At 40.3% G+C, this 27,653-nt stretch overlaps 1 protein-coding gene across 2 annotated transcripts in view; it reads right to left on the minus strand.

Annotated features, from left to right (window-relative positions):
* Positions 1-11,105: 11,105 nt before the first annotated feature.
* Positions 11,106-27,653, minus strand: part of TENT4B (terminal nucleotidyltransferase 4B) — a 44,548-nt gene continuing 28,000 nt past the window's right edge. The window contains exons 4-12 of one of the 2 annotated variants that reach the window (XM_075433367.1): positions 25,899-26,019; positions 24,762-24,869; positions 20,951-21,079; positions 19,445-19,658; positions 18,482-18,608; positions 18,277-18,380; positions 16,354-16,400; positions 15,611-15,775; positions 11,106-13,988 (exon numbers count right to left, since the gene is read on the minus strand). In XM_075433367.1, the coding sequence (XP_075289482.1) occupies positions 13,809-13,988; positions 15,611-15,775; positions 16,354-16,400; positions 18,277-18,380; positions 18,482-18,608; positions 19,445-19,658; positions 20,951-21,079; positions 24,762-24,869; positions 25,899-26,019 (1,195 nt within the window). In that variant the 3' untranslated portion in view covers positions 11,106-13,808. Of the gene's footprint in view, positions 13,989-15,610; positions 15,776-16,353; positions 16,542-18,276; positions 18,381-18,481; positions 18,609-19,444; positions 19,659-20,950; positions 21,080-24,761; positions 24,870-25,898; positions 26,020-27,653 lie in introns of both variants that reach the window. The other variant, XM_075433366.1, reaches the window with a different exon arrangement.

A 27,653-nucleotide genomic window follows, 5' to 3' on the forward strand; every position in this document is an offset into this window, starting at 1 on the left:
CGGCGCGGTGAGGGCGGGACGCGCGCGGCAGCGCCCCGCCTGCCCCCTGGCGGGTGGCGGGGCCGCCGCCGGCCCCTCAGAGGCGGGTGCGAGGGGCGCGCGACCCCGCCGCGCGCGTAACGGCCGCCGCTCCTCAGCGTCGCCTCAGCCGCCGGCCTCCACCACCCCAGCAGGAAGGGGAGCCCCTCAGCTATGGTCCTCCTCAGGGCTTCGGGGCTCTGGGCAGAGTCCGCAGCGCCCCGTCTCCTCACAGCTCATGAGGGCTTCGGGGCTGCCCGTGTGCCCCCAGCCGGTTCACGCTGGGAGAGTGCACAGCGGTCGGCATCTACGCCGCAGACGTAGGGAAACAAACTTCTGCACGGGACCCTAAAAAATACGAAGGTTTACGGCCAGCTTTTTAAAATCTGTTCGCTGTTGGGGTGCTTTTGACAAGACTCCAAACATACCGGCAGCCATGGTGCACCTGGGGAACGAGAGACCTGACCCTCACAGGCCATCACTGCGGCCACCCCACAGCACCAAGTTTCCCATTCCTCCCTTTGCTTCTCGCTTCAGTCCTCGGCGCGTTTCACCGGGCTGGCAATGGTTCCTCAGTGTATCAAGCCTTGAACGTCTGGCTGCTAATTCTGACCAAGCCTGGCTCTACTACGCTTAAGTCGGATACAAAGCTCATTGCAGGCAACAGAAAGCAATGCTGATTTCCATGGATTTTTGGATTATCTGGGGAGGTGTTAGTCAGAAGTGACCGCACGCAGCCCGTGGCAGGCAGGTGCCTGGCTACCTGCAGCTACAACCACACGTTAGTCATCTGCGGTCGTGCCATTGCTGTGATAATAATGTTAGTAAGTGAACAGAAGAATTTTTACTTGTGTACTGCTAGGCAGCTGGTATTTTCTGTACTCTGTAGGCCCAAGCTATGTGCTTGAACTGACCCTCTCTGAGGATGCTTTTGGGCTGCTAGGACTGGGAATCTTGGCAGGGAAGTTAAATCCAGCTGCAGCAATCTGGGACAAAAAACAGCTGGAGAAGAAGCGGTTATGTACCTGAGGCACAGGACTGGGCAGCGAGATGGACTCTGCTCCTCTGTTCCCTGCCCTGTGACACTTTTATGCAGAGTCTGGAGCAAGTTACTTAATCTTACCTAGGTCTTCGCGTTCCTGTTTTGGACATCATGTATCTGAAAAGCAGGAGAATATTTTTGGAGCATTCAGATGGAGGCAGTGCATAGGGTATTCATACCATTTCTTACAGGAGATGAGAAAAGGATCTTCCAGCAAAACAACAGTTAAAAAGAATTCCTCGTCTTCAGTGAAAGTTGGATTAGATAAAAAGATCTAAAAACTGCAGGAAATGGAAAATACATTGTTCTGCTGAGATCATAAATGGAGTCATTTCAGAACAGATGGACTCCATTTACCACTTCATCAAGATTTTGTGGACCTTCTGAGTACACAGATTGCTTAACATCATTTCTGTACACCCACAAATATTTGCTATCCCGGAGTAAGATCTAAAATTCCTGCATGATTCAGTGTGACCAACATTGTATGTTTGTTTAATGGCAGCAGTTCCAAAACACTCTAAGTGCTGTATGTACACTGTTGTGCAGATTACTCTTAAACTACTGGTGATTACTACAACACATTTCTAGCAAAATGAAAGGAAAAAAGCAAAATATGGAAATTAATGTCCCGTTAATTGGCTCATGCATATGCTACATATAGACTTCCGCTTTTCTTTTTCTGCTGCTGCCGTGCAGCTGAAGTACGGTCAGGGCAGGGTTGATTTTCACAACGCAGATGCTACCACCCCTTACTGGAGAGCACCGGACATTGCTGGGAGCCCTGCTCAATGCGACTACCCAAACGTAAAGTTCTGTCCCAGGTAAGAAAAAGTGATAGCGCCTAACCTGTCATTTTAATGGTTTATCTTTTTACACCTACAGATTGATTTAAAATAAATTTCCAATGTATATGTAGTAACTGCAAATGTTTGATAATGTGAAAATGTCACCCTTAAACGAAGGTCCATCTGAAATAATGTTATCCAAATCAGAACACAGCAATCCCTAGGGTTTTATTTGCTTCTGAGAAACTGTTCTTCATAGACAAGCAAGCATTATTATTTTCAAGCTCTTGCTTAGAAAAAAGTACAGCAGCTCTACAATGATAGGTACATATTGAATATAAAACCAGAGTATTAAACACACAAATCTAATCTTTCCAAAGATTGGATTGGATAACTCTATCATAAATAATGCTAGATTTTTAGTTAAAATGCAACGCAATAGGTGATAAAATCCAATATAATAAAATTCAAACTATTTTTCAATTTTGTGTTTAAATTATTTGTAGATAGGGTGTTTATACCAAATCTACTTGCAGTGTCATTTACACATAGAGTGACAGAGCATTACAGAACTGTGTTTTGTACAATTCAGATGTAGGCTTCAATCTAAACTGCCATAGTACCCAGTGCTGTTAATCATTATGAAAGAGGGAAATATCACTATTTTTAAAAGAAGCAGATACAGAAAAACATAGTAATCTTTAGGTATAATTTTCATATGGGGAGTTACATTTTCCTCATTGCGGTCACTGCGGGTTGAATCTGCTTTCAGTATATGCATGCTTGTACTATTCGCAGTAGTAAAGGGGATGACAGCATTCAGTCCCAGCAAGTTACTTCTAAATCCTTTTATCTGCAAAATATTTCAACATTCAGATTTTCAGTGGCTCCCATAAAAGAATCAGCTGGGACTCACAGGATGGTTGCTGATCAGATAAATATGTGACGAAAACAAATCAATAAAGTAGGTATAACCTCAGAAAACAGTCTTTTAAATCCTTAGGAATAATTTTTAAATTAATATACAGTAGACTAGTGGATTAGACATACTATAATCTTAAGTAGCACAATATGTTAAGTAGTACGTTTAGAATTATCAGGTAGACTTTTACATATATTCATTCCTTTTAAATATTTCTTTCGCACTCCACAATACGCCAGCAGATAGCATTTAGGAAAGCATGCTTTATCATGCTGCCTTTTTGCAGTTCCTCAAATATCCAGAAACAGTGACCAAGACAACCTTAACTTCTGCTTTTCTTCACTAGCTTCCCGATTCTGATTCAGAAAGCTGGGAGCGAAATGTCTTTAATGAACACCACAGTAGGAAGTATTTATTAGAACATTTTTGTTTGTTTGTTTTGGATGGGGTTTAGCATCTATTTACCAGTGTGCATACGCAAACACTACTGTCTTTGCCCCCTGATCAATTTCGAGAACAAGACAAATAACTTGAGTAAATTACTTGCTATTTCCTGTAAATTTATGAATTCAAAGACATCTAATAATAGAACAATCCCAAGGTGCTAGGCAGTACATGCTTAGGAGGGATGTAATGACAAATTATTTTGAGTCTCTACATTGCTATCACCCTCATTTATAGGACAATATTAGAATCCATTGCTGAAGACCATTAAGTTTATACTATTAAATGCAGAAGCATCTTACTGCGTCAGCCAGGCTGAAGAGAAGGTAGAGTTTCACTGCTGTTATGTAGTTTGCATTTCTAGGCCCCCAGATCAACTGAACAAACTTTTGGGAATCATTTGCTGCTTTTCTGTAAATGAAGCAATAAATGCCATACATGTTTCTTTAGGAAAACAAAAAGCTATTTGGGTCTCTTGTCATATTTGTTTTTTCTTTTAAAATTGTCCAAGAGTCTAACTGACTTGGAACAAAGATCATATTTTCTAGCATTCCAGATTTCGTGAAAGTCAGTGGGACTTAATTATACAACAGTAATTTCTTCAAAGAAAACTTCAAGCCCAGTGCAAACTCAAGCACTGTGAAAGGATAGAAGAAATTAGGAAAAGTACCAACAGTCCAGAAAAATATGTGACTGAGGACCTCATATTCTGTTTTCTAGAGGAACTGGAGGACTTCGGAATTCAAGTCTCACTGCCTGCAGCTCTGGAACCTGGGCTAGGAGGTTTTGTTTGACTTCTTTGATTAAGAATCAGAAAAATATGTCCATCTCCTCTCCTGTTCATGCTCCAAGTTCTGTCTCCAGAGTGAGAATGTGCACTGGGCCTTGAAACATCCGTGCCTGGCTAATTGCTTAAGGCTTTGACCTGTACTTGCGGGTGTGATTTGGACTGCACTACGGGCTATACATCAGACTCGTTTTAAAACTCTTTCTGTATACTCAAGTTGACCTGTATTAAAATGGAACATTTTCTTCCAGAAATTGAATTACTCTCAACAATGCTGAGTGACTGAAGATCTGGCTTGTGACCTCCTAGAAAACTGTTACGATGGTCTTACTGAAGGGTCTCTCTCTCTTTTCGTTAATTGGTAAATTACGCAAGGGAAGAAAATAAATTAAAGGACAGCCAGTTCTCTGTTAGATACCAAAACACTACAGGTGGCGTTTATAGCAAAAAGGAAGATGATGTTGATTTAAAGAATACAGAAAAGAACAGATCGTTTTATTTTCACAGCAAGTGATTAAACTGTTTAGCTAACTGTTTTCAATTTGCACTTCCAGTATCTTTGCATTAGTAGCCAGGAGGAAATATTGGAAAGGAAAGTAGAATACTTGGGAGAAATCAGTGAGGAACAAATGGACCATGTATATTATTAGGGAAAAAGGCTTTTATGTAAATTGGAATACAATTCTAGAACAGAGAGTTCCTAGCGGATTCACTAGGAAACATGGATTTACTTAAAAAAAAAAGTCTGTTACAAAGCAATTTTAAAAGCGTGTGGACAAACTTCATCTGGTTAAATCAACATAGCCCTATTATACTGAAGCCAGTGGAGTAAAAATTGTTTATATTACCTGAAGATCTAGCCTTTTATATTAACTTCTTGAGATTAAGGAAGTAGCTGACTTCTTGAAGATCAGTTTATTTAGATTGCAATGGTGATTTTAAAAGAGCCAATACAGACCAAGAACATAGGCCTCCCTTTATTTTCCTTTATGCTGAGACACGGACTGTGTTTTCCTCCACATAGCTGGTATTTTCAAACAAACAGATGTAATAACTATCCCAAAGCTGAGAGGGACTAAGATGGGAAATGCTTTAGTTTCTTACTGCCCTGAAATCACAGAGTTCTGCTGCAGCAGCGATGGATGGTGTTATTGCTCAGAAGACCAGTATCAAAACCATCCTGGTACCACCAGACATCACGATCCTATTAAATATGGAGCAAGGAGGTTTTGAGAGTCTGTCTCGCCTCAGTCCATCAGACAGTGGTTAATCTAGCTTGTGAAGGCAAGCGTGGTCTAAGCCCTGGGACGCCATCCCTGGTGGCATCTGTGGTCCTGGAAGGTTTTCCCCATTCACCAGGAGCTCTACTGATGTACGTTCATTTGCTTTTGGCTAAAAAAAGTTGAAAGTGGTTGAAGCTCTAAAATCAAGAGATTAAAAAATTCAGAGAAAAAACAGGGTAAATTTGATCTTGCAGAAATCATTACGAAAAATCCCCTTAAGTGCAACAGAACCAGGCTTTTAGTGGTAATTCTTAGAATAAGGCAAATGAGTAACCTCAAAGTTGTGACAGCAAAGGTTTCTCTCCTTTGCAATAAAATCTAAGAATTTCTATTGATATAGTAACATGAAAATTGTGTTCGTACTGCATCTTCACTATTCCAGTACAACACACTATTAACTGAAATCAGCTGGGAAGAGATTAATTTCAGGATAAGGATTCTCTAGTGCTTTATCATGTCCACATGATAGTGGTTTGTACTGGTATTTTTATGATAAAATTTTTCCATGTGGATAGACTATCAAACAGGGGAGAAACTTAGCTAGCTTCTCACACGATTGTATCAAAATTGGATGCTTGCTGTTCTTTAACAGTGGTCCATCCAGCTCATAAAATAAAGTCTTAACTGATGCCAGCAGCCAGCTGGGATACAAGACAGCTGTGATTTCCTATGCAGGCCAGATGAGGCACAAAAGTAAAAAAAGCATATAAAAATTGAGACACTGATGAGGACACAAAGCAAGAAATGAAAATAAATAACTTTCTAATAGTGACACCAGAAAAGTAAACACCAGTTCTAATTCATGTCCTTTTAATATTGCACCAGCTCATCACAATTGTTAATTGTGGTTTTCCCTTACTAAGCAGCACCAGAACATTCAGACTCTCCCACATGTCCAAATACAGCAATTCGACTTCACAGCTACCATTTTTCGTGGACACATTGTTATGTTTCAGAGCTGATAACCAGGAAAAAAGTACATAATAGAGAAACTATAGATGTAGCATTATATCATGATTTGTTGTTGTTTTCTAGTGCTTTTACTTAAAAAAATACTCCTCTAAAATCACCAATCTAAAATATTACTTTATTCAACAGAAATAAAGTGCAGCAATGCCATTTGAAGATTTAGGGCTTGTTTTGGTTAGTTTAGGTTTTTTAAGTCAGACTGTGCATGCATGGTAAAGTTACTAGACCAGTGCTCTCTGTCACTGTAAAAGGTGGATTTCCTTCCCTTTTATGTTAACGCTTCAGCTACCAGATTCCCAACTTCTGTATCTGCCTATACTCTCTGAGAAGGTTGTTCTGGTTTTGATCATCCATCATGTGACTTTGTTCTGAAGAATTCAGAAGTACTTAGTTGTTAAATGTGTTTATATAAAGCGCTTTGTGTAGGAAAGCAGGTCTGGGGTGGCGAGAGCTGGCCATGGTGGTCTCCAGCCCATTTTGCTGGAGGAGATGACAGCTGCCTGTCTGCACAGCCACAGGTGCCACGGCAAACTGCTGCACCAGGTCCTCTTTCTACTAGCAGGTACCACTCTTACCCCCTTGGCTTTTGACCCTACTAATATTGTTTAAAATTTTTTTTTTTAAGGCAACAAAAATCAGTTTTCTCAGCTATACCCTTAGAGTAGTGGGAATCTGTGGGATTTGGCATGCCTAACTGCAGGCAGTAGCTCAGCAATACCAGGTAAGTTACTACTATCTGAAGGTGCGAGCGTCTGCATACAAACAACATTCTAAAACACAAGCCTTCCAACTATGTTTCGTAGTTGGAGCACGTTGCTTAGGCACGGCACAGAAGTGGTTCGCTAGATGGCACACACTCCAGCTCAGAAATACTTGAATTTTCAGCAATTAAATTGCTTTGTTATGTTCTCTTGATAGACAAAAGTTGGTATCATAACATAGATTAAGACACACTTTGGGATGAATAAAAATCTTGTAGAAAATATTATTTTATAAATTATTCCTTTCTTGCACTGTCAAAAATTTTGAAAACAAAACCCAAACAAGCTAGCATTGAAGGAAGAAAATATGAAAGATTTCTACCTGCTGTTGGGTTAGCCATTGATTTTTCTGACTGAGAGTTGTCTTTTCATAGTTAGTGATTACCAGGCAACCACAAATGAGTTTGATTCAAGATCCACTATAGTGAACAGGCAAAAAAAAACAACCCAGCCTTAATCAGTCCCCTACTTACTGTGCAAATGAACAACAATCTTGTTTGGAAATAGGCCACAGAAGCAGGGAAATGCAAACAGCAATCCTTAGTGCTTATTTCACCTAAACCACATAATGTTATTCTTGTAAGAAGAATATTTCTTCATTCTCCTGGTGCAACAATCTGTTGTATACAGACCAGCAAGACAGATTTGGTTTTTTTTTTTTTTAACATGGGAGCTTTAAGTTCAGAAAATACATTGTTGTGTTACATTGCCAGGCAGCATAAACAAGCAATTTGAACCAGGTTTATTTTCAGATATCACTGTCACCAATCTGGTACAGTAAATGAACTTTAGACCTGGGAAAATGCAGCTGAGAGCACAGATTACTGTCTCATAGTTATTTAAAAGCATTTGGTTGGTTGCTTAATGATCTTTCAGCTCAAGAGTCAAACATTGCTTCATACATAAAGCAGTTTTACGTACCTGTACAAGAGCATTTTTTTAAACAAGCAAAACACCAAATCTGCACCCATGGTTCTTCAGACATCCTCCACCACCACACAATGCATTCTTTACAAGCCAGCTCTTGCATACGCCCAAGTGGTTTCTTCCTCCGGTGATCTGTAGTATGGGAAATTAGGACTTCATTATACAGAAGGATTTAAGAAAAGAAAAAAAAGATCAGCCTAGCATCCAAACATTAGATTGTTGAATGATTTGCACAGAAACTGGCTTCAAATATGGATGTATGAGGGTTAGGGGGACATCTTCCTACTTCAGCCTGCTCAATTAATGAGGATTGTGGGTTTTTTTTTCTTTAAAAAGCAGCCGTAGCAGCAGGACATACTCTTTGTAAAGCATTATCAGCCCCCATCCCCTTCCTACTTGACTATAGCCAGTTCAATAGGATTTGATAAATGCCATATTCACCACCAAATCTCTGGGCCACAAAAAACAAAGGGTGGACTCAGAGTTAAAAAAGGATTAGGACACTCAATTCAGCAAGTTTAAAATATCAAGAGCCACCAAGGATTAAAAAGACATCTTTTGAAGGACTCCTAGCAGGAGACAGCAGCACCAAGACATACCATTATCAGTCTAATTGCCAATAAACACCTTTGCAGCTACTTAAACCTGCTGTAGAACGTAGAAACCTTCCACATACTTCAATGGTGAGCAGATGCACTGCTCATGTCATTCAGTATCCAACAAGAAGTAATGTCTGAGCAAACTGACTCACCACATTAGCAGCACCTCAATGTTGACATTATCGTAGAAGGCAGAAAGGTGGCATTCCTCCAAATGGCTTTTATGCAGAGGATCTCCACGATTTCTTCGTCTTCCCTTACTTACTTATGTACATAAGTGATTTTCAGGATCCCATCAGCTTTTACCAATTAATTTACAGCAATGTTCCTCCCCCCCTCAGATTTATAAATATCCAAGTTCACCACTGCCTGCACTGCTACAGCAAGGTGAAGGCACAAATAGGAACTGGCAATTTTTAAGCTAGCTACTGCCAACAGGGAGGCCTACTGAACTGTACCCCAACCAAGTCTATGGTCAAGGTGTCTAACAAAGGCACCACAGTTTTCTTAGAAGTTTTTGGAGTCCACAAATAAATAAAATGGTCATGGTGGGGAAAATCACTAAATGTACTAAGAGTTAAAATCAAAGCTGTTCAAAATTAACTGATCTAAATTTTAGAGTAATCTAAAATGCAATTAACTTGATCTAGCACTACCATGCTAAAATGCACAGGTAACAGCCACTTTCTGGCTCTTTTATTCCTATTTCCTTTTCGAGTAGATACTTGACACAAATTTTGGGCTTGTAAAGAACCAATAAGGCTATCTGCATTTTAATTCTTCTATTACTCAGGACATTGTGCATTAAGTAACTTGCAAGGATTCTTGGTGTTGGATAATTTCTGTGATAATCTCAAACATCCTAACAATCTCTGAAGATTAGTTAATTAGGTTTAGAGCAAATTACTAGGAGGAGGAGCCCTGTAACTTTGCCACAGAATAATCTACAACGGTGAGTATTTAATCACCAGGAGAACTGCAAGGCTGGTGTCAACTTAAGAGATGCAACCATAAATACATCTGTCAGAACTGCTGGTAAATGACTCATGGAAATAGAGTCAAAACACACATTTAGGTCACTGCAATTGGAAAACATTTTTGAGGAAAACCTGTGGAAACACTACAAATTAGCTAGAAAATAAAGCTCTCAAACTCTCCACTTTCAAGACGAACACCGTTTCAAGACATGGTGAACTTGATTCTTCGAAAATTATTTTGCATTGTTAAGCATAAGAATCAAGTTCTAGGAATCAGCAGAATAGGTAATCACTACTTTTTGCACTTTAACGATAGCTGGAGTAACTACATATTTTTTTTGTTACAGCCCCGAAATGGGTAAACATACTTCCTTCTTGAGTAATTACGTACTTTGTCATCTCCTATAGCTTTTACTCCTCAGGAAATGAAAGTTGGAGTCACACATTCAGTTTTAATACCTATGATGGGTTTTAATCACCATCAAGATGTCGAATGGCGGCTGCTTTTACTTACAATACATTTTTGAGTTAAGACTATTTTCTAATCCCTTGCTCATGTTGTGTTTAGGATGCACACATGACAACTCCAGATATAAAATGGTAAAGGTCCATTTTGAATGTACCTAAAAAAAGTTGCCAGCAGCCATTGGACTGCTAATCATTTTCTGAAGATTTAGTTCTAGGAAAACAAGTTTATAATAAACATTTAAAAACCTGAGCTGCAAATTCTGTAGAAGCTGCACAGAACATGGAAGTCACTAAACAGAATCACGTCATGTCTCACAAACAGGAAGATTTACTTACATTTCAGTTGCTTTTCTGCCACAAGATAGAAGACAATTACAAAAAAAAAATTAATAAAAACACAGCTTTAACTATAAACACCATTTGAACTATTATTTTTTAAAAAGTAAAAAACCCCTTAACAAATCAATCTGATGTCAAACAGGAAGATATGCAAACATTGCGGCTTATTTATATATTTCAGATGGTCTTTGGTAGACTGCCAGCAGCAAGACTACAAGAACCTTCAGTATGCATACGTCTCCCTGCTGATTTATGCCAGCAAGGAAGTTAAGATCATCTTTTAGGAATACCAGTCGTGCTTCAGGAACTATGCTAAAGAAGGTTTCTAGCTGAAGGTAACTCAAATTAACTTTTTCATATTTCTACAACGCCCTCCTCGGCATGGCCGCTCTGAACAGCTGCTGTCCTGCAGCTGGAACACCACACCTAAAACAAGTTTGGAAGGCAAAGTAAATGGATCCTTGCACACGTTTCCTATGTATAGTGCAGAGGAAAGTTAGAAAAAAACAATACATTAAGAACCCATTAGCTGTATATATTCTTCCATTTATTCTCAGGCATACAGACTCTGCTGCAGGGCTCCTGGACGGAAACATGGCAGACCAGGCCCACTTGAACAAAATAAGCTGCCGAATTCCAGGCAGAGGGGCCCAGTACTCAGCTGAGGAAGCACCCAGATACTACAAAAACGTTACAAAACGCCTTGAGTAGTCTCCTCTTTCCACAGTACTGTGAAGGAAAAAACAGGGTAAGCGTCAAGAATGGTGATAAACTGCAGTAGTTAGATTAAACATTTATTTTTCATATATTCACAAAATCTTCACAAAAGTATTGAAACTCAAAAAGGAATTAGACTTGAGTCAAATACAGAGATGAAATGTACAAGACAAATGAGCAGGCAAACTAAAAGGTCTTGAAAGTATTTTACTTCAGATTGAAAAACGAACAGTTCAACTGTTCTGTTTAAATAAAGATTTGCAAGATATACAGTATTTTATGAATACAATGCTGGTCATTTGAGGCAATGTAAAATACCTCAATTTTTCCTTCATGCTTTTTTTTTTTTTTCCTTTTTTTTTTTTTTTTTTTCTTTTAGAAAGATACTGTTTACCAAAAAGAAACTTGAGCAGTCCAGGAAAAGCTATTTTCCATTAAATTTATGAAAACCATAAATTGAGGCAAACCTAAGATTCCCAATGGAATCAAGATTATCTTCCCGCTACCACCACCTTAAAATTATCACATGCTTATTGGAACACTAATATCTGCACCCTAAGAGTACATTTGCTTTCAACAATGAGGGTGATTCTTTTAAAAACACTTCAGTGTGGTAAATGCAATACAGATCTTTGCAAGTATTAAGTTTTGGAACAGTTTTGCTAATAGCAGCTAACAATACTGGATTAATATAATTTATAAATAATTGTTCCCTAAGCGGTGAACGTAAGTCTAAACATTCACAATAATCTAAAACAAAATAAATACTGTGATTATGCATAATGTGGTACAACTTTTACTAGTTTCTATGAACAAAAGCTCAACATCTTGTTGATAAAATTATCTGATCAAATTAAAATATGAATCTAAAATTTAAAAAAACATTGTCAAATTAACATCACTTAAGCTTAGTGTTTCAGTAAATGTTACGACTTTCCGTATTTTTGGAATACACGTATTTTCTTTTTTGAAGTAAAACACTTTAACACATTGAAAATGTTTATTAATTTAAGTGATGACATCAGTTCTGGTCTTATTTTAGCATTATTTTACTTTAAAAATCATTGAACTTGTTAGTGCCCATTAAAGGTCAGGTTGGTCTGTAGTATTCTGTAAATGTACATAAAAAAATGTTTCTAAAAGCTAATAGTACTTTTTATAAAAGCATCATCTCCAGAACAGCTGCATTAGATACAGCCACATACGCTGAGTACAGGCTTTCCTCTTTAAAGAAATATGTGAAAGTAAATGCCACTTAACCTTCTGCCATCGAAGTGTCCCAACTCCTGTTCCAAGCTATGCCTGTGAGTGTGATTACAATTCGCATTCATGGCATCAAAGTTACTGCAACCTAGACTTGTAATGCGACTGAACCAGACAAATGCGGAGTTTAAATTAAATGATAACTAGGTCAATGATGAAATACTATGAGATATGAAAGGTTTGGGTCTTTAAGGCAATACAAAATATATTTCATTATTTGAAGTTTTTTGGTTTTAAATAATTAAGTGTAAATATAAAAATGCCTAAGAGGGGAGTGAGAAAAAAATACTTTAATTGTAAAATTTATTTAAAGCTTCAACAGTTATCATCTCCTACAGGAGTTAGCAAAAATATAAAAGACAAAAAACCCAGACCTGGAAGGGGGAGGGAAGGCACAAACAAAGAGGCATGGGATTACAGCAGCCCAGGAATGCAAACGTCTGTAACAAACTGAGTTGTTTTATCTAAAACCAAAAAAAAAGATAAAACAATCACCACCAACAACCAAACAAAAAAAAAAAACCCAAGTGACTTTATATTTCTTTAAAAAAAAAAAGGGCCAGGGAGAGACCACTAAGGGGAGGAAGGGAAGGATGCAACTATAAAACCCCATTGCCTGAAACGATGGCACTCTAGAAAGCAAGGTGGTTACTTCTCCGAGATGACAAGCTCAGTGTCTACACAAAGTACACGTACACTATATACAAATGAAAAACTTCATTTGCCACCATAAACCTTTCTTTCAGAGGAACAGCTTTTGCAGATCAAATGTTCTATTAAATCTTTTGAATGCCAAGAAAATAAATTCTGAGCAATATAACTAGTAATATCTCTTTACGTGGATGTTAAAATGACAATTCAGATTATTTTCCAAACTAATCCTGAGAAAAATTTATGTTTACAATTTAAACAGTAATGTTATGTAAAAAGTATTAACAAATCCACTATTACAAATGTCAGTTTTCTTATATGGTCATCTATATATACACAATAAAATGGTAAGTATATGCAAAAATAATAAAAAAACCATGCACAAATTACTTTCACCTTTAAAGGCTGGGTTTCCCTCAAAATACAATTTTTTGCCTTTTTTTTTTTTCCTATTTTTTGTGTTTTATTTGTTTGTTACCACCCCCTAGACACACTGAGTACTACCTCTACAGGTCAGCATGAGCTGATGGGAAATACATTTATTTTACATTCAAGCTTTTATATCCTAAATGACCCTGTTGTAGCATATGACTTATCAAATGAGCAGCCTTTTTCCTCTTTTTTTATTTTTTTTATTTTTTTTAAATTTTTTTCCTTTTTTTTTTTTTTTTTTTTTTTTTTTGCAGTGATCAATCTTCATGATCCGTTCCGTGGCGAGCTGGGAAAAAAAAAATGCAGTTGCTAATCAATGTCTGAACAGTCTGAAGCTCCGGAAGAGATCCAAGGAGTCACTATCAAACTATCCTGTAGCATGAGATCATTGCACACAGAAGAACAGTCATAAAATAGGCAACTATCTACAAAGGTCTGAAAGGGCCGCATCCCTCTTATGTTTCCTCTTTTTGCCGTGGAAAAACTGATGGTGTGATTTGCTGCCTTGATGTTGTTTGTTTGTGACTGAGGTACCATGGCTTGAGTTTGCTGGACCTTGGAAGCCTTTGTTTGAGGAGCGAAATAACCGTGCAGATCCATGCTGTAAAAGAAAGAGAACACGGTAAATCAGTGCCTATTTCTGGATAATGCAGTCGTTAACTCATGGAAGTCTTGCACTTTAAAAAAACTGACAAGGCACAAGAAGTTAGGCCATTGCTTAGACAGCAGCACGGCACTACAAATCTCTTGCTTCGGTGGCTGCAAACAACTGTTCATCTCTAGACCCAAAGCCACACGGGTCAAGAGAGAAGAGCAGAGCACTCTGAATTTTGAAAAGGACAGAACTGTTCTATCGGTCCCATTTCACAACCATCAAAAAAGTGTTTGACAGAAACATAAGCCCCTAATCCAAGATGACAGATGAAGATTGCTGAAATCTTCTCCTCTGTGCAAAATTAAAACAACATTCTTTTCAGACCAGGACTAATTTTGTACCACATCTTTTTACAGACGCAGAGTATCTCAGATTGTGCATATTCACATTCCAGCACCAGAGTTACCTCTGCTTAGTAACACAAACATACATGCGGGGTATATCCAAGGCCTAGTCTGTAAACTGTCTCATTACTAGCTAGAGACAGATCATCAGCAAGTAGGAGGCAGCGAGTCTTCAGAACTACTTTTCAGGAATAATATTCCAGAATATTCCAGACTATTTTTCATACGTTAAAAAAGTCCTAAATTCTGAAAAAGTACAAAAATTTAAACTGCATATATCCAAAGTATATTGTACACAGAGGCATATAATACTTCCAGAACACCGAGTTTTCAAAGGAGCATCCTTCAACATGAGAAATCCCCTAATTGCATAAGCTCTGGTAGGTCTCATCATAAAGATATTTGTCTTTGGGGGCAAATGAGAAGGAATTTATATATCAGCAAGGAACCTCCATATCCCTTAATGAAAGGCATTCCAACAAGTACCAATAGCTACCACAGCAGCCAGTTGTAGTTTTAAACATACATTTTTGCTGTTTTTTACTGAACTGTAAGGCCTTGTTCTGATATCACTATTCTATTGCAAATATTTAATCCTCAACATTTAGTTCTTGCAGAGGCAAAACTCACAGTGAAATTAATGGGACGTTTACTGAGCTATTCAGAGTCAGGTTTGTCCCCTACAGTCACGTAAATACTTCAGGTCTGCCTTCTCCGACACAATTACCAATAAATTGTTCCCTTTCTCCAGTGCTTGGGACAGATTCTATTCTGCCATGTAGCCTCCACCATGATAGCCTTATCAAGGGACCAGCACTAAAATTTATTACCATTTCCCCATTACCAGAGCCTGGCCTGGAGCGCTCCGTATCACAAGACAGCAGCCCAAATCCTGCAGTGAAGACTGCAGTGACATGCTTTTGGCAAAAAGGAAATGGGTGTGACACAGCTGTATACTTCCGACAAATCCAGATTTCCCAAAATAAAAACAATCCAATTTCATCTGTTCTAAGGCTGGGAAAGCCACTCTTGCAAACTCATCTGTGTGAGCTGAACAGAGCGCCAGGTGATTTTAGATACAATCAGCACTCAAATCTTTCTAGTGGGGTAAAGCAGAGGAGAAAAACACAGTGCTTCCTTTCCAGAACAAGCTACCCTTCCATGAAGCACACATGTAATATTCAAATAATCTATACAGTCGTTGTTTTCAAACATTTCACAAACCTGCGATTTGTTCGTGTTGCTGGATGTATTGGCTGTTTGGCTATTTTGTGTTTTCCCACTTGACTGGGAGGATTCCAGTGACACTTCTTGGGACCCCACTCTGTTTGTGGTAGACTGACGACAACTCAACTGTTTAGAGGTTTTGCAAGGTGTTCCATCAGAATCCTTCAGGAAAATGTAAAGTATTAGTGAGTTTTTCTTAAGAGTGAGTGAGTTTTTCTACAAGTGAGTTTTCCCTTAAAAATCAAACTAGCAGTGGACAAAATTTAAAACGTGTTTATTTTATTAGATACTAAAATTCTTTCAATCCAGAATTCTTAATGAGTAAAACACATAGATTTAAAAACGTACGATGCATGATTCTGATTTTGGGATTTGCCTTTTATTTTTAAAGTAGAATTCTCAAACAGGTGTTTTTGTTTTTCAAGGCCTTTTTTTTTTTTTAAAGGAATATGGCTTAGGACTACCAACTTTTTTTTTAAAATACAGTTTTCCCCGAGAAAAGAGGGCTATGTAAATTTGTACCTATTGTATTCACTTTCTACAAGTGTTGTGTCAAAAACACACTGCAACTGACATGTGTAGGAACTGCATAAGAGAGACCATCTTATGCAAGTTCGGATTCCGGATGAAATAACTAACTAGGATTCCAAGCTTTCCAAATGTATTCTGTGGCAATACAAGTCAGCAAAAACACCCAAAGAAATTGAAAAAAACAAAATCAGAAAACCTCCAGTACTTACTACATCACTAGAGCTGGACAGTGTAGACGACGACGATGATAAAGGACCTGATGAAGAATTTGAAGAATGTTTACTAAGTGTTTCTGAAGTTTTATTTCTAGGTTTTCCCAGTGCTTCATTCTCTTCAGCAAGATTATTGTTGCATTTGTCTAGCTGCTGAGTATCTACTATCAAGGTTACTCCATTACCTATTAAAAACAACAGAAGTATCACCACACATTAACTGCTACAACGTGTTGTCTTTTTTTTTTTTAAATATACCCACTCAGGTATTAATTCTCTATTACATCCAGCAGCACACGGACAGACATCTGCACACGTACAGGCAGGCACGCGTGTGCATGTGTTTGTGTGTATGGACTGCACGCAGCACACCAACGCCTCGCAGAGGGTGTGGCGGTTTCCTGACGAGGTCCAGTAACGCACACCATGAAAATCACCAAGCACTACCCACAGTTCAAGATGAAAATCAGAGAGGTAAGACACGGAAGAAGGTAGTAACAGAGCTCAGATGTGCTACTTAATACAACTGTTTCATGACACACTTCAACAGCACTCAAATATGTAGGTTTAAATTCTGTTCCTATATGCCCAATACTCAGCAGCTCCCATTTTTCTTCTGCTGGAGCTGCTAGAGCCGTAAGAACTCCAAATAAGTCTGGCTGCTTTGTGTGATACCCTACACTGAAAATACATGATACAGAACTCTCATCTCTCACTAACTTCTACCTTGATTAAAAAAAAGAATCAGAACGTAAATCTAAAGTAAATCTACACGACGATCACTGTAGCTGTCACCATTATCTTCCTGATACAGGGTTATTTTTACTGTTTTCATTAGTGTTTTATCTCCTGTAAGACACCTAGGAGTTACCTCTGACCTACATAACATACACTTGTTGCCCCACTGGCTCTATGTGTACACAGAGTTTAATACATACATCACCACAGGTAGCTAAGCATTCCCCAGGAGCCTGCGTGACTGAACCGCGGCTCTCGGCTGTGCCACAGGGTCTACAGACTGATAAACCACCAACAGCCCAGAAGCACGTTCAGTTTAGGAGGACACTGAGGGAAATCACTAACAAAAGCTTCAAAAACAAATAAAACAAACCACAACCTAGCCTAGACTGGGTAGAGTTGTGTCATCTTCTCTGATCAATCCCTAACAAGAGAAGAATTCCAGTAGCTAACATTCTAAAATTAATTGGAAAGTATTAAAATTGATTTTAATTTGAAAACTTCCAGTCAGCAGATACACCTGCACCGAAAGAGGGTGGCAACTGGCTGGTGGAGTGAGAAGATGGGCAATGAAAATAAAGATGATTTTAAATGACATTTTCAGCAAGTTCTCCAGCTAGGTTTTGTGTGTTTCCATTTGTTAGCAACAACAATTATGACAGGTATTTCACGATTTCTCCGTTTTTTAAAGACTTAATCGACTTACATGGTCTATCCTGGTTTAAATATTGCTTCTGTACACATACAGTATGTTAAAGTTTAAAATGAAAAATAAAAGAACAACGGAGGCTAAGGACTTAGATTGAAACTAGCATTCCCAGTAATTCTTTTTAAAACCTTGTCCACATTTAAAGGCCAAAGGAAGCGTGACAGTAACAACACATGTAATTTAAACTGGAAGCTTTTCCAAAGCCTCCTTTTGCAAGCCAGCACTCTTTACAGACCTCCATGCTGACCAAATCTATCGCGGTACAACAAAGATGTGGTATGGCCTTTTTATTCTTGTACAAATGTAAATTTTCTGGATGAGAACACAAGAAAGTCCATCACCACTGAGCAAAAAAATAAATTCACATTAAGATGCATACATTGCCTTATGAGGGGCAACTGCAACAACAAAATTTACGTGATCAAAAGCTGCAGGAAGTTTCCCGCTCTCAGCCAGGCTTAGTCAAAACTTACCATTACACGAAGACTCTGTCCTACTCTGCATCCCCCACTGCTTTGATATCCAGTCTCTGTACGTGGCCACTTCCTGCGTTACTCTAATTATTCTACCTAATATACTGTAAACCAGGAAATAAAAACCAAATGTCACCACAATTAATTTTCAGACACACAAAAATATAAGCAATTTATATCTGAGATTCAGATGCATGAAGTTTACCTTTCCGTTTCGTTGTTAGGATAGTATTTCGCTATCGGGGAAACTGCATGGCTCAAAACAACATAGGCGTAATCAAAAGCCTGTTTCACTTGCATGGCACCGTATGAACTCCTCCCAACATCGTTACCTTAAAATAAGAATAGAATTAATTAAACAAGTAAGACTGAAACCGTGGTTACCTCCTTTCAGACAGGAGATAGCAATATTTTTAAAAATTGCCCCCAAGTCCCAACTCACTGCAGCTACCTCTTGTGGAATAGCAGAGCATTAGTGAATCATCAATATCTAAAAGACCTTAAAAGACCTATGGGTATTTACAGGTACAGAAGTCCACAATGGCAATGCTCTGGGTAAAAGTGCAATATACGAAGAGAAAAAAAAACAATCCTGCACTGCATATATTAATACACGTAACAGTACTACCCCGGGTGACATTTTCTTAGATCAGAAGTATGTTAACTCTTTTCTATGAACAGCACTTGACTCACCATTTCAGAAGCCACCCATTCAAGTCAACAGTCCAGAAGGAAACCACTAGGGATTTATGTGACCTCACAGAACCACACAGGAGAGCATGCCTAAGACTATACGTACGCCGTAAGGTGCAACTGCGACACAGGCAAGCACAAGCTCAGAGAGGCCCACAGGCCCACCCAGGGCCCCCCCAGGCCCCTGCAGCCACAGCTTCACTGCCGTCAGCAGGGCGCACAGGGCCGTTGCGCGCACCCTCACACCTCCCTCCTGGCTGCACCACAGGCACGCTCGGGGTTGACGCGGGGTCTTTGGCCAGGAACACGTCCTAAAGCAGATCGCTGTGTGCTGAGCGCATCTTGTGTCCACAGACATGAATGACGTACTTCTGCTTGGCCATCCTATGCTATTCTTCGATTTAACTCCTCTGGATTAAGCTTTCCCCCAACTTTTTATCTTCGTCAGTACGTTAATCTCTGTTTCTGAGGATACCTGGCTGTAGCGGATCTTCGATATACAGCATTGATGGTCTGTAGCCATCCAGCATGCTTTTCTGCACTTCATCCTTGGCAACGTAAGAGCCGCCATCCTTTATTCGGATTCCAGTCTTCAGATAATTGAAGTGACGTCCATATAATTCAAAAAACTCTATTAAAAGAACACCATAGTTGGCACTGGGCATACAGGCATCTTCCCTGGGATGCAGCTATTAAGAAGAGAGGAAAAAAAAAGAAATTTTCTCAAGACCTCAAGTTTTAAGGCCCTTTAAGTGCCCTTTCTTTTCCACAGCAAACATGTCTAAGTACAATAATAAGTAACAATAAAACATAATATATAAAGCAAACATGTCTAAATATAATACTTTTCCTTGATAAAGCAGTTTTGCATCTTCAAAACCAGATGCTGTCAAAACTTTTATAAACTAATTACCTCTTCAAAATAAGGCTGGCAAGTGTTAACATTTTTGTATTTGAACTTTCAGTTTAGTAAGTGAACTTCCAGCACTGATGGCAAGGTTCTTGAAAAAGCAAAGGTATTTGCACTTCACAAACCTGGGTTTGCAATTCAAATACAGGCTTTCAATGCACAGAGCTATGTAAATGATCCCCTCTCCTGTTAAGTATGCAGCCCGAGAGATTATGAACAAAACCAGTTCAGAATTGTAACAGATACAAAACTTGACTTATATTTTTGCAGGAGCAAATGGAAATGCTATTAGTCAATACAAGAACAACAGGGGTTGGGAGAGATTTTGGCTTCTTTCAGACGGTGTGCCTGTTGCCTTCCTTTCTTTGGTGCTCAGCAGGCAACTGCAATAGCACTCAGCAAACACTGAGCTTCAGGTCAAGGCTCAGGTTTACACGTAGCTACAATCTGGAAAAGTACAGACATATACACACACACACACACACACACACACACAGAGTTATACAATAACATCTAGTACAAGAAAAAGAACGAGGCTGATAAAGCCAGAACTTGGCTACTTCATATTTCTACAATATTTCTCTCCCCCAGGCACAACAATATAGATTTAGCTCATGCATTTTGTTCTCTCAGATTTAACACAAAGCTATAAAAAACCTGTATTTGATACCAGCTTAAAAACCTAGACAAACAAGCAAACTTCCACTGCGTTCATTAGAGCACATACAGGTGTATGACCTGGAAGACACATTTTATAATGGACAGCTGCATCTAATGCTAACCTATGCAGCTTGTTCCAAATCGGTTACACAACAGCAAAGTTATGTTGCCACGAGTGACACGTGTGCCTGGTACTGCCACACCAGTGGATGGTCCAAACACCTCCAATATCAAAAGTACCAGTATGGCAGAAAGGAGAAGACAGGTGGGATGTGTCTAATTTTAAATGAAAAGGGAGTGCAAAACCACAAACAGGATAGCTTAAATGATTAAATTTAAGGACTGGTTAAATTCCTTGTTAATGTAATGCCCTTTCGCACCAACGGCACCAACAGCTTTCGTTAAGCTTACCTGAAGGAAACTGACAGCCATTAAAAAAAGACTATAAGAACCGATTCCACCAGTAAATACTTCATTAAGGTCCCTCTGCAACAGGAACTGTTTCAATACTAAAACTAGATACGGTAATACAGGATATTTCTGAAAGAGAAAAACAAAGAGGTTAGGATACTGTGATGTATATAGACAACTGAAGCTAAGAAAGCATATTGAAGCTATCTGTTTTATTAAGTTTCAAACCTAAGTATAGTTCTAACTTATTTTTAGTAACAGGGGAGAAGCCAAGTGCTCTGCCTGTGACCAAGACAGTTATTCTATGTCTTCAACTCTGGCAGCAGATATTAACAACAGAAAAAAGTTACTACCTCATAAAATCAGAATTATTTTGTTTGAATAAATAAATACACTTGCTTTTCTCATATGAGTGAAAAGGAAAGCAATGGAAGAACTACGGAGATATCCACATTTGTAACAAAACCTTCCTGCTCCGACCAAGGTGATGTCCCAAAGTGGACTGAGACTTCCGTCCTGCAAGTACTTCAGGTGTCCAGAGTTCAAAACAGCTCTTCAAAACTACTGCACCCAGTCAACATTTTCGAAGGAGCCCAATATTTACCTCTGGGTAACCTTCACAGAATCACAGAATCACAGAATGGTAGGGGTTGGAAGGGACCTCTGTGGGTCATCTAGTCCAACCCCCCTGCCGAAGCAGGGTCACCTACAGCAGGCTGCACAGGACCTTGTCCAGGCGGGTCTTGAATATCTCCAGAGAAGGAGACTCCACAACCTCCCTGGGCAGCCTGTTCCAGTGCTCCATCACCCTCAGAGGGAAGAAGTTCTTCCTCATGTTCAGACGGAACTTCCTGTGCCTCAGTTTGTGCCCATTGCCCCTTGTCCTGTCACTGGGCACCACTGAAAAGAGCTTGGCCCCATCCTCCTGACACCCACCCTTCAGATATTTGTAAGCATTTCTAAGGTCCCCTCGCAGCCTTCTCTTCTTCAGGCTGAACAAGCCCAGTTCCCTCAGCCTCTCCTCGTAGGGGAGATGTTCCAGTCCCCTCACCATCCTTGTAGCCCTCCGCTGGACTCTCTCCAGTAGCTCTTCATCTTTCTTGAACTGGGGAGCCCAGAACTGGACACAGTACTCTAGATGAGGCCTCACCAGGGCAGTGTAGAGGGGAAGGAGAACCTCCCTCGTCCTGCTGGCCACACTCTTCTTGATGCACCCTAGGATCCCATTGGCTTTCTTCAAGAGGTTTGTCCACATGGGTTCCCTTAGAGGTGTGCACACACTGCACGTGTGGAGAGCACGGACCTTTTGCACAGCAGTGGAGGCTGTGGCTACGCCTGCACTCTGTACACCCCCTCACGGGGCAGGGGGGGCAAGAGAGGCTTGATAATATCGCTCCTTTCATCAACATAGCACTAAAAAGTTCCTTAGTGTCAGAGCAGAGATGTGGATCATGGTATCTGTGGTTGCAAAAGGCTAAAGGGAAAGCAGAATTCCTCCAAGAGCTTCTCTGCTCGAGTCTCCACCATGAGTATGGGGAGCCCTATTTAGCCAAAGCTCCCAAGATCACCTTTCTGAACTATTAAGAACTTGCAGTCGCAACCTGAACTGCTGAGTATCAGTATATACCAAAATTCAAAGACAGCATTTTTCTCAGGAAACTGCAAACCCTTAATTTAGGCTTCAGCTGCCTCAGACTTCCTAAATAAACTGGATGAGGAGAAATAGGTGTTTCCAAGAGCAACACTGAACACAACACTTCAGATAGGTATTCGAAGCTGCATGGGACAAAGTAAGACCCAGGAGAATGCCCTGCAAGTGTTTTATGGAGAGGTCCTCAAGAACACCAGCGAAGTCACTTGGCAAGCACACCTCAAGCTTTCTCCGCGTTAAACAAATGACTCTCCACGGTAGCAAAGCTGCTGCCTACTGTGTGTCAGGGCTGAGTGCCACCTCTCCCCTGCCACGCCGGGCTCAGCCGCCCGTGCTCAAGGCCAGCTCTGGTGCGGCACAGCGGCACGGCCTTGGCTCGGGCTGCCGGGAGAACAGCCCTGTGGGAAAGTGCCATGCGGGGAGCCTAGCTGGGAGCCTGCCCGCCAACCGAGAGCTGCTCTTCAGCTCAGCTGTTCCCCTTGGCAGCTGCCCGAGCCGCGCTGGTGCGGACCCTGACCCAACCACGGACTTGGCATCCTCAGCCTCCAGCTCCTCACTGGGGGCTTCTCTGCCAGCCGCCGGCCGGGCTGTGAGCGCGCCCCAGCTGCTGCCAGCAGGCTGCCCTGCTCTGCAGGACGGGGCACCACGGGGCTGCATCCCGGCGGGCACAGCCCCTGCCCCATGCCCTGACCCCAGGCCAAAACAGCCTCTCCAAAGGGTTACAAATAACCATGGCAACAGGACCACACCAACACCTTTTTCCTTTCCTAAGCACACAAAATGCCTTCAGGCTCCCATAAAAAGACCACCTCTTATCTTGAAATTAAGAAGTACAAAGGCAATTTTGGGCAAGTATGCAGGGCTTTATCAACTTACCTAAAAACAAATTTATATGTGGAGTGTAACAGAAATACAGCCCCTGTGTTGTACGGGTTGCCTGTCCACCACAAGGCAATGTGACAATGCGCAGGATGTAAAAACTGAAATTGGCTACCGAGTTCCAGGCAGGCCTCTTGTGACAGAGAAACTGAGCATCTTCTTTCCCCAGCAAGGAGCGACCTGGCACTAAACTACTCGTCTTGATTTAGCAGCACACGGCTGGCCAACATGATCGACTTCAGCTCATCAGAGAGGCCGAGAGCAGGAAGGGCTCTGGACCCTCCCCACCCTCTGAGCGCGGGTGCGAGGGTCTCACCACCACAAGGAGTAAGAGGAAGGTTTATGGAAGCACACAGGTGAGACTACGCAGGCGAGAACTCAGGCTGTTCTATGGAAACTGAACCGAGGGCAGAGATTCAGCAGCTGAAACTCCCCCCAAATTCAGAAGACTTCTTGCAACTCGATGACATTATTAAAGCAGATCTATATGCTTTCTAACCATTCTGATTGAAAGTGCTTGCTGTATTCAGATTTATGGAGTTTTCTGAAGGAGTTTTACTTGTCTAGCTATTGAAATAGTTTAATTTGTCCACTAGTTTTATTAAAAAGCCAAGCAGTTAGTAGTGCAGCAATACCTAAGCACTCCGCGAGACTGAACCGCATTTCATATCCCTACACATAACATGAAAATACAAGAAAAATTTTCTACTGCTTTTATGAGGCATTTGTTATGAGTGTCCAAGGCACTGAACAAGGGACGTGGAGGAAAAGTAGAGTGTAATGGTATTTCAAAACTTTAGGTACAAAACCTCATTGATCCTATACATTTAACAAAAATAACTGGAATGTATGATACAAGTATTAGTGAATCTCTGAACACTAACTTACTAAATTTAAATTATTCTACCTGATTGGCATTTGTATGCTGAAATAATATTCAATCCATAACAAGATTATTCCTACTTTCCGCAGGAATGTGTGGTTAGTACTAATTTTAAGTTCAAGGAACCAGAGTCAGAAGAACAGAACATTTAAGACAGGTATTAGTGCATTTTCCTTAGGCATTGTATCACTGTAACTTCTCCATGCTTTCTTTCCACATTTTACTTCCTTCATGCCTTTTAGGGCAATATATCTAAAACCTAAGAAGGTCATACAATGGTATCAGACAGCAAAAAATAACTGAGAGTGAACACATATCTCTAGTAAGGATGTAAAACAGAAAATCAAATTAAGTTATCAAATATTCAGCTATGTAGTTCTGTTACAGTGTTGCCTAACCTTGATAAAATCTTTGATGAGCTGGGCTGCTTTAACCCCATTCTGTACATTAAAGCTTATATCAACTTTCACTTCAGTGAAGGAATCTGTCAGTTTAATAATAGGTACCTGCAAAAGAAAGACAGATTAAGTCAATACAGACTTCCAAGACACATTTGGTTTCATTCATATATACACCAGTAAAACTGAGACGTTTTATGAATTTATAGGGGAGGTAGACAGAGAAAACAGGACTCCTCTGTCTATTTACAAACTCACTCTCCTTGCTAATCTGTTTACATGAACTTGGCTTTTCTAACTCATAAATGGTATTTTCAATTTACTCTCCTGTTTAACAGAACTTAACACTCCATCTTAGAAGTGATTCATTTTAAATTGTTTTTACTCAGTTCCTGGTGCAGCAGCATAGTTCTAGTGGGGAAAACTAACACCAGAGGGAGACAAATGCTTAAGAAATAAAGATAAATGATAATAGACATACTCTTAAGAAAAGACACACTCATGTCACTGCGGGTCATTGATTCCTCCTCAAAATTATCTTCAAATAAGAAGCACGGACTTTCGACAGCACTCTGTCATGTCTCCACCTGAGTGGTTTCCAAATTACCTCTCTCTACTAATGACAGCCATCAACTAGACACCTGCTTAAACTCCAACACCCTTACAGACTCAAAATTAGCAAAAGGTAGGAAGTTATAATGAAATTCATCCTATCTGTGCAAGACATACTATTACATATTTATACAAGGCTGTACTTACTACTTCTATGTGAAAATATATTATGTCTGCTTACTTGCAATGAGAAAAAATAAATCATTTACTTATGCATAAACTCCGTCCAGAAATTCACAAGTCTAATCACATTAATTCACAACAACGACCAGTATAACCTCACTTAAAAGCAAGCGTATGTTGTGCACTATGGAAAATCCAGTGATTTTCCCCAGCAGAAGTGCTTCTGCTGAAGTGCTATCAATTATTCTGTCAGTAATAAAAACTGTACAAAATAAAAGGTTCTATTTCAAATTTATATAAAAAATAGTTTCTGCTTATGAAAATTCATCCTTTTAACCAAGATCAAACTTTGATTAGAAATTTAGCCTAGAACAAGGAAATACCCACTTCCCCCAAACTTACAGTTGCTTTATCTAAAACCTTTACTGAGTTTTCATCCGCTACATTGTGCTTTCTGAGAGCTTCTTCCAGGGTCCAAAGAGGTAATGTCTCCCATTTTCCAAACACAACTAAATCAATATCACTGAAATGGAAAGAAAATATAGATTTATTCAAAATAAGAGACCAATACACTTAAAAGATAAATTACTGACATCCACACATAACTAGAATAAAGCTGACAGAATGTAGCTTAACCCAATAATTTCATTTTCTGAGGAAAGGGGTGGGGATGAACTCTTACCCTTGGGGAAACACAGAACATTGCAGGTTACCAAGGGGAGGGGACAGATACACAAATCAATTAGGCTGCAAAGCCAGAAAGAGTCTCCTCAGACCACAGTGTCAGCAGAGAGGGATCAGCTCCTCCAGAGTGACTCAGAGCAAGAAATGACCTTGTTGTGAGTCACCACCTTTGGGCTGCATTCACCAGTAAGGCAGATTTAACACCTTGTCAGGGCAAGGGAAAGTCCTGTTCCCCATCCTCTACTCCCAGGTGCATGGCCCTGTCCCCTCCTTGACTCTAGGTCTGGACAGTTCAATGTACTGAAGGGCTTGGCAGAAACCAACTCAGCCCCGCTTTAAAAAAAACCCAACACATTCTGGGGTAATTCCCTGCTTCTTTGCAACTCAGCATTGGTCTTCTGGGTGATGAGAGCGCCTACGGGCGCATGGTAAGCAGCTGGCCTGTAGTGCCGAGGATAGGGAGCAGGGAAGGAGAGAGGAAAACATGGTGCCTTGACTTCAGGAAGCAACAAGCTGTTAAATAAGATCAAACTATCTAATTAACTTCACTCATTAACTTAGCTCCTTGAAGTGGTGTCTCCATTCTGCTACGCTTCCTCCCTATGCACACACACATTCATTGGACTACACAGGGAGCTGACACCCAGCTCAGTGCCTGAACTCAAATTTGAAAGGTGACTGGTGTCCAAACTGCAGACAGTGAACGCTACTGCGAGGTCCTGAGCTTCTTCCTTTCTGGTCCCCAACTTCTTCCATTTCCCCTGCCTGGCCGGGAAGACAAAGCAGGCAGGCGTACAGCCCTATAGTCATACTAGCAGGCCACTTCAGAATACGGAAAACCGCATAACAGAAAACACCAACAAATTTAGGAATACCTTTTTTCCCCCCTCCATGGGTTCTACAGGTCTGCTGATTTACAAACAGCACTGCTTTAACAATCTCAAAGAAACCGCATCTGCACCAGGTGAAATCTCTTTCACCGCCAAGGAGCGTTGGCAGCAGCTCAGCTGCACACCACTCAGCTGACAAGGACAGGCAGCGCTCGGCCAGCTTCAGAAAACTACGTTCAAAACCTGCTTGGAGAGCAGGAAATGCTGCTGGACACTTCTCCTCTAAACTAAATCAGTGCTAAACCCACTACTGATGCTGACAGTTAACAACAGGAGACGTTTTTCTGACACGCACCAAGAGAGAAAAAGCAGCTCTTATCACCTCGAGGACAGATACTGCCTGCAAAACAACACACAGATCCAGCCGCTAAAAAAATGTGTCCCCAAACCTTCAATGTCAGCTTAAGCAAAAGCGTACCAGGCAAATTCTAACACAGCGTAACAGAACTAACAACACAGTGTAGGTCCTTCTGCATCCCAGAACCTGGATTCTAGATCAACTATACAGTGACTGACGGGTGGGGAAAACCTAGGGCAAACGGACGCTCTGGCAGGAGGCAACAGTGAATTCACTACCAACACA

This window comes from Opisthocomus hoazin, chromosome 12, assembly GCF_030867145.1.
Source record: "Opisthocomus hoazin isolate bOpiHoa1 chromosome 12, bOpiHoa1.hap1, whole genome shotgun sequence".
NCBI lineage: Eukaryota > Metazoa > Chordata > Aves > Opisthocomiformes > Opisthocomidae > Opisthocomus > Opisthocomus hoazin.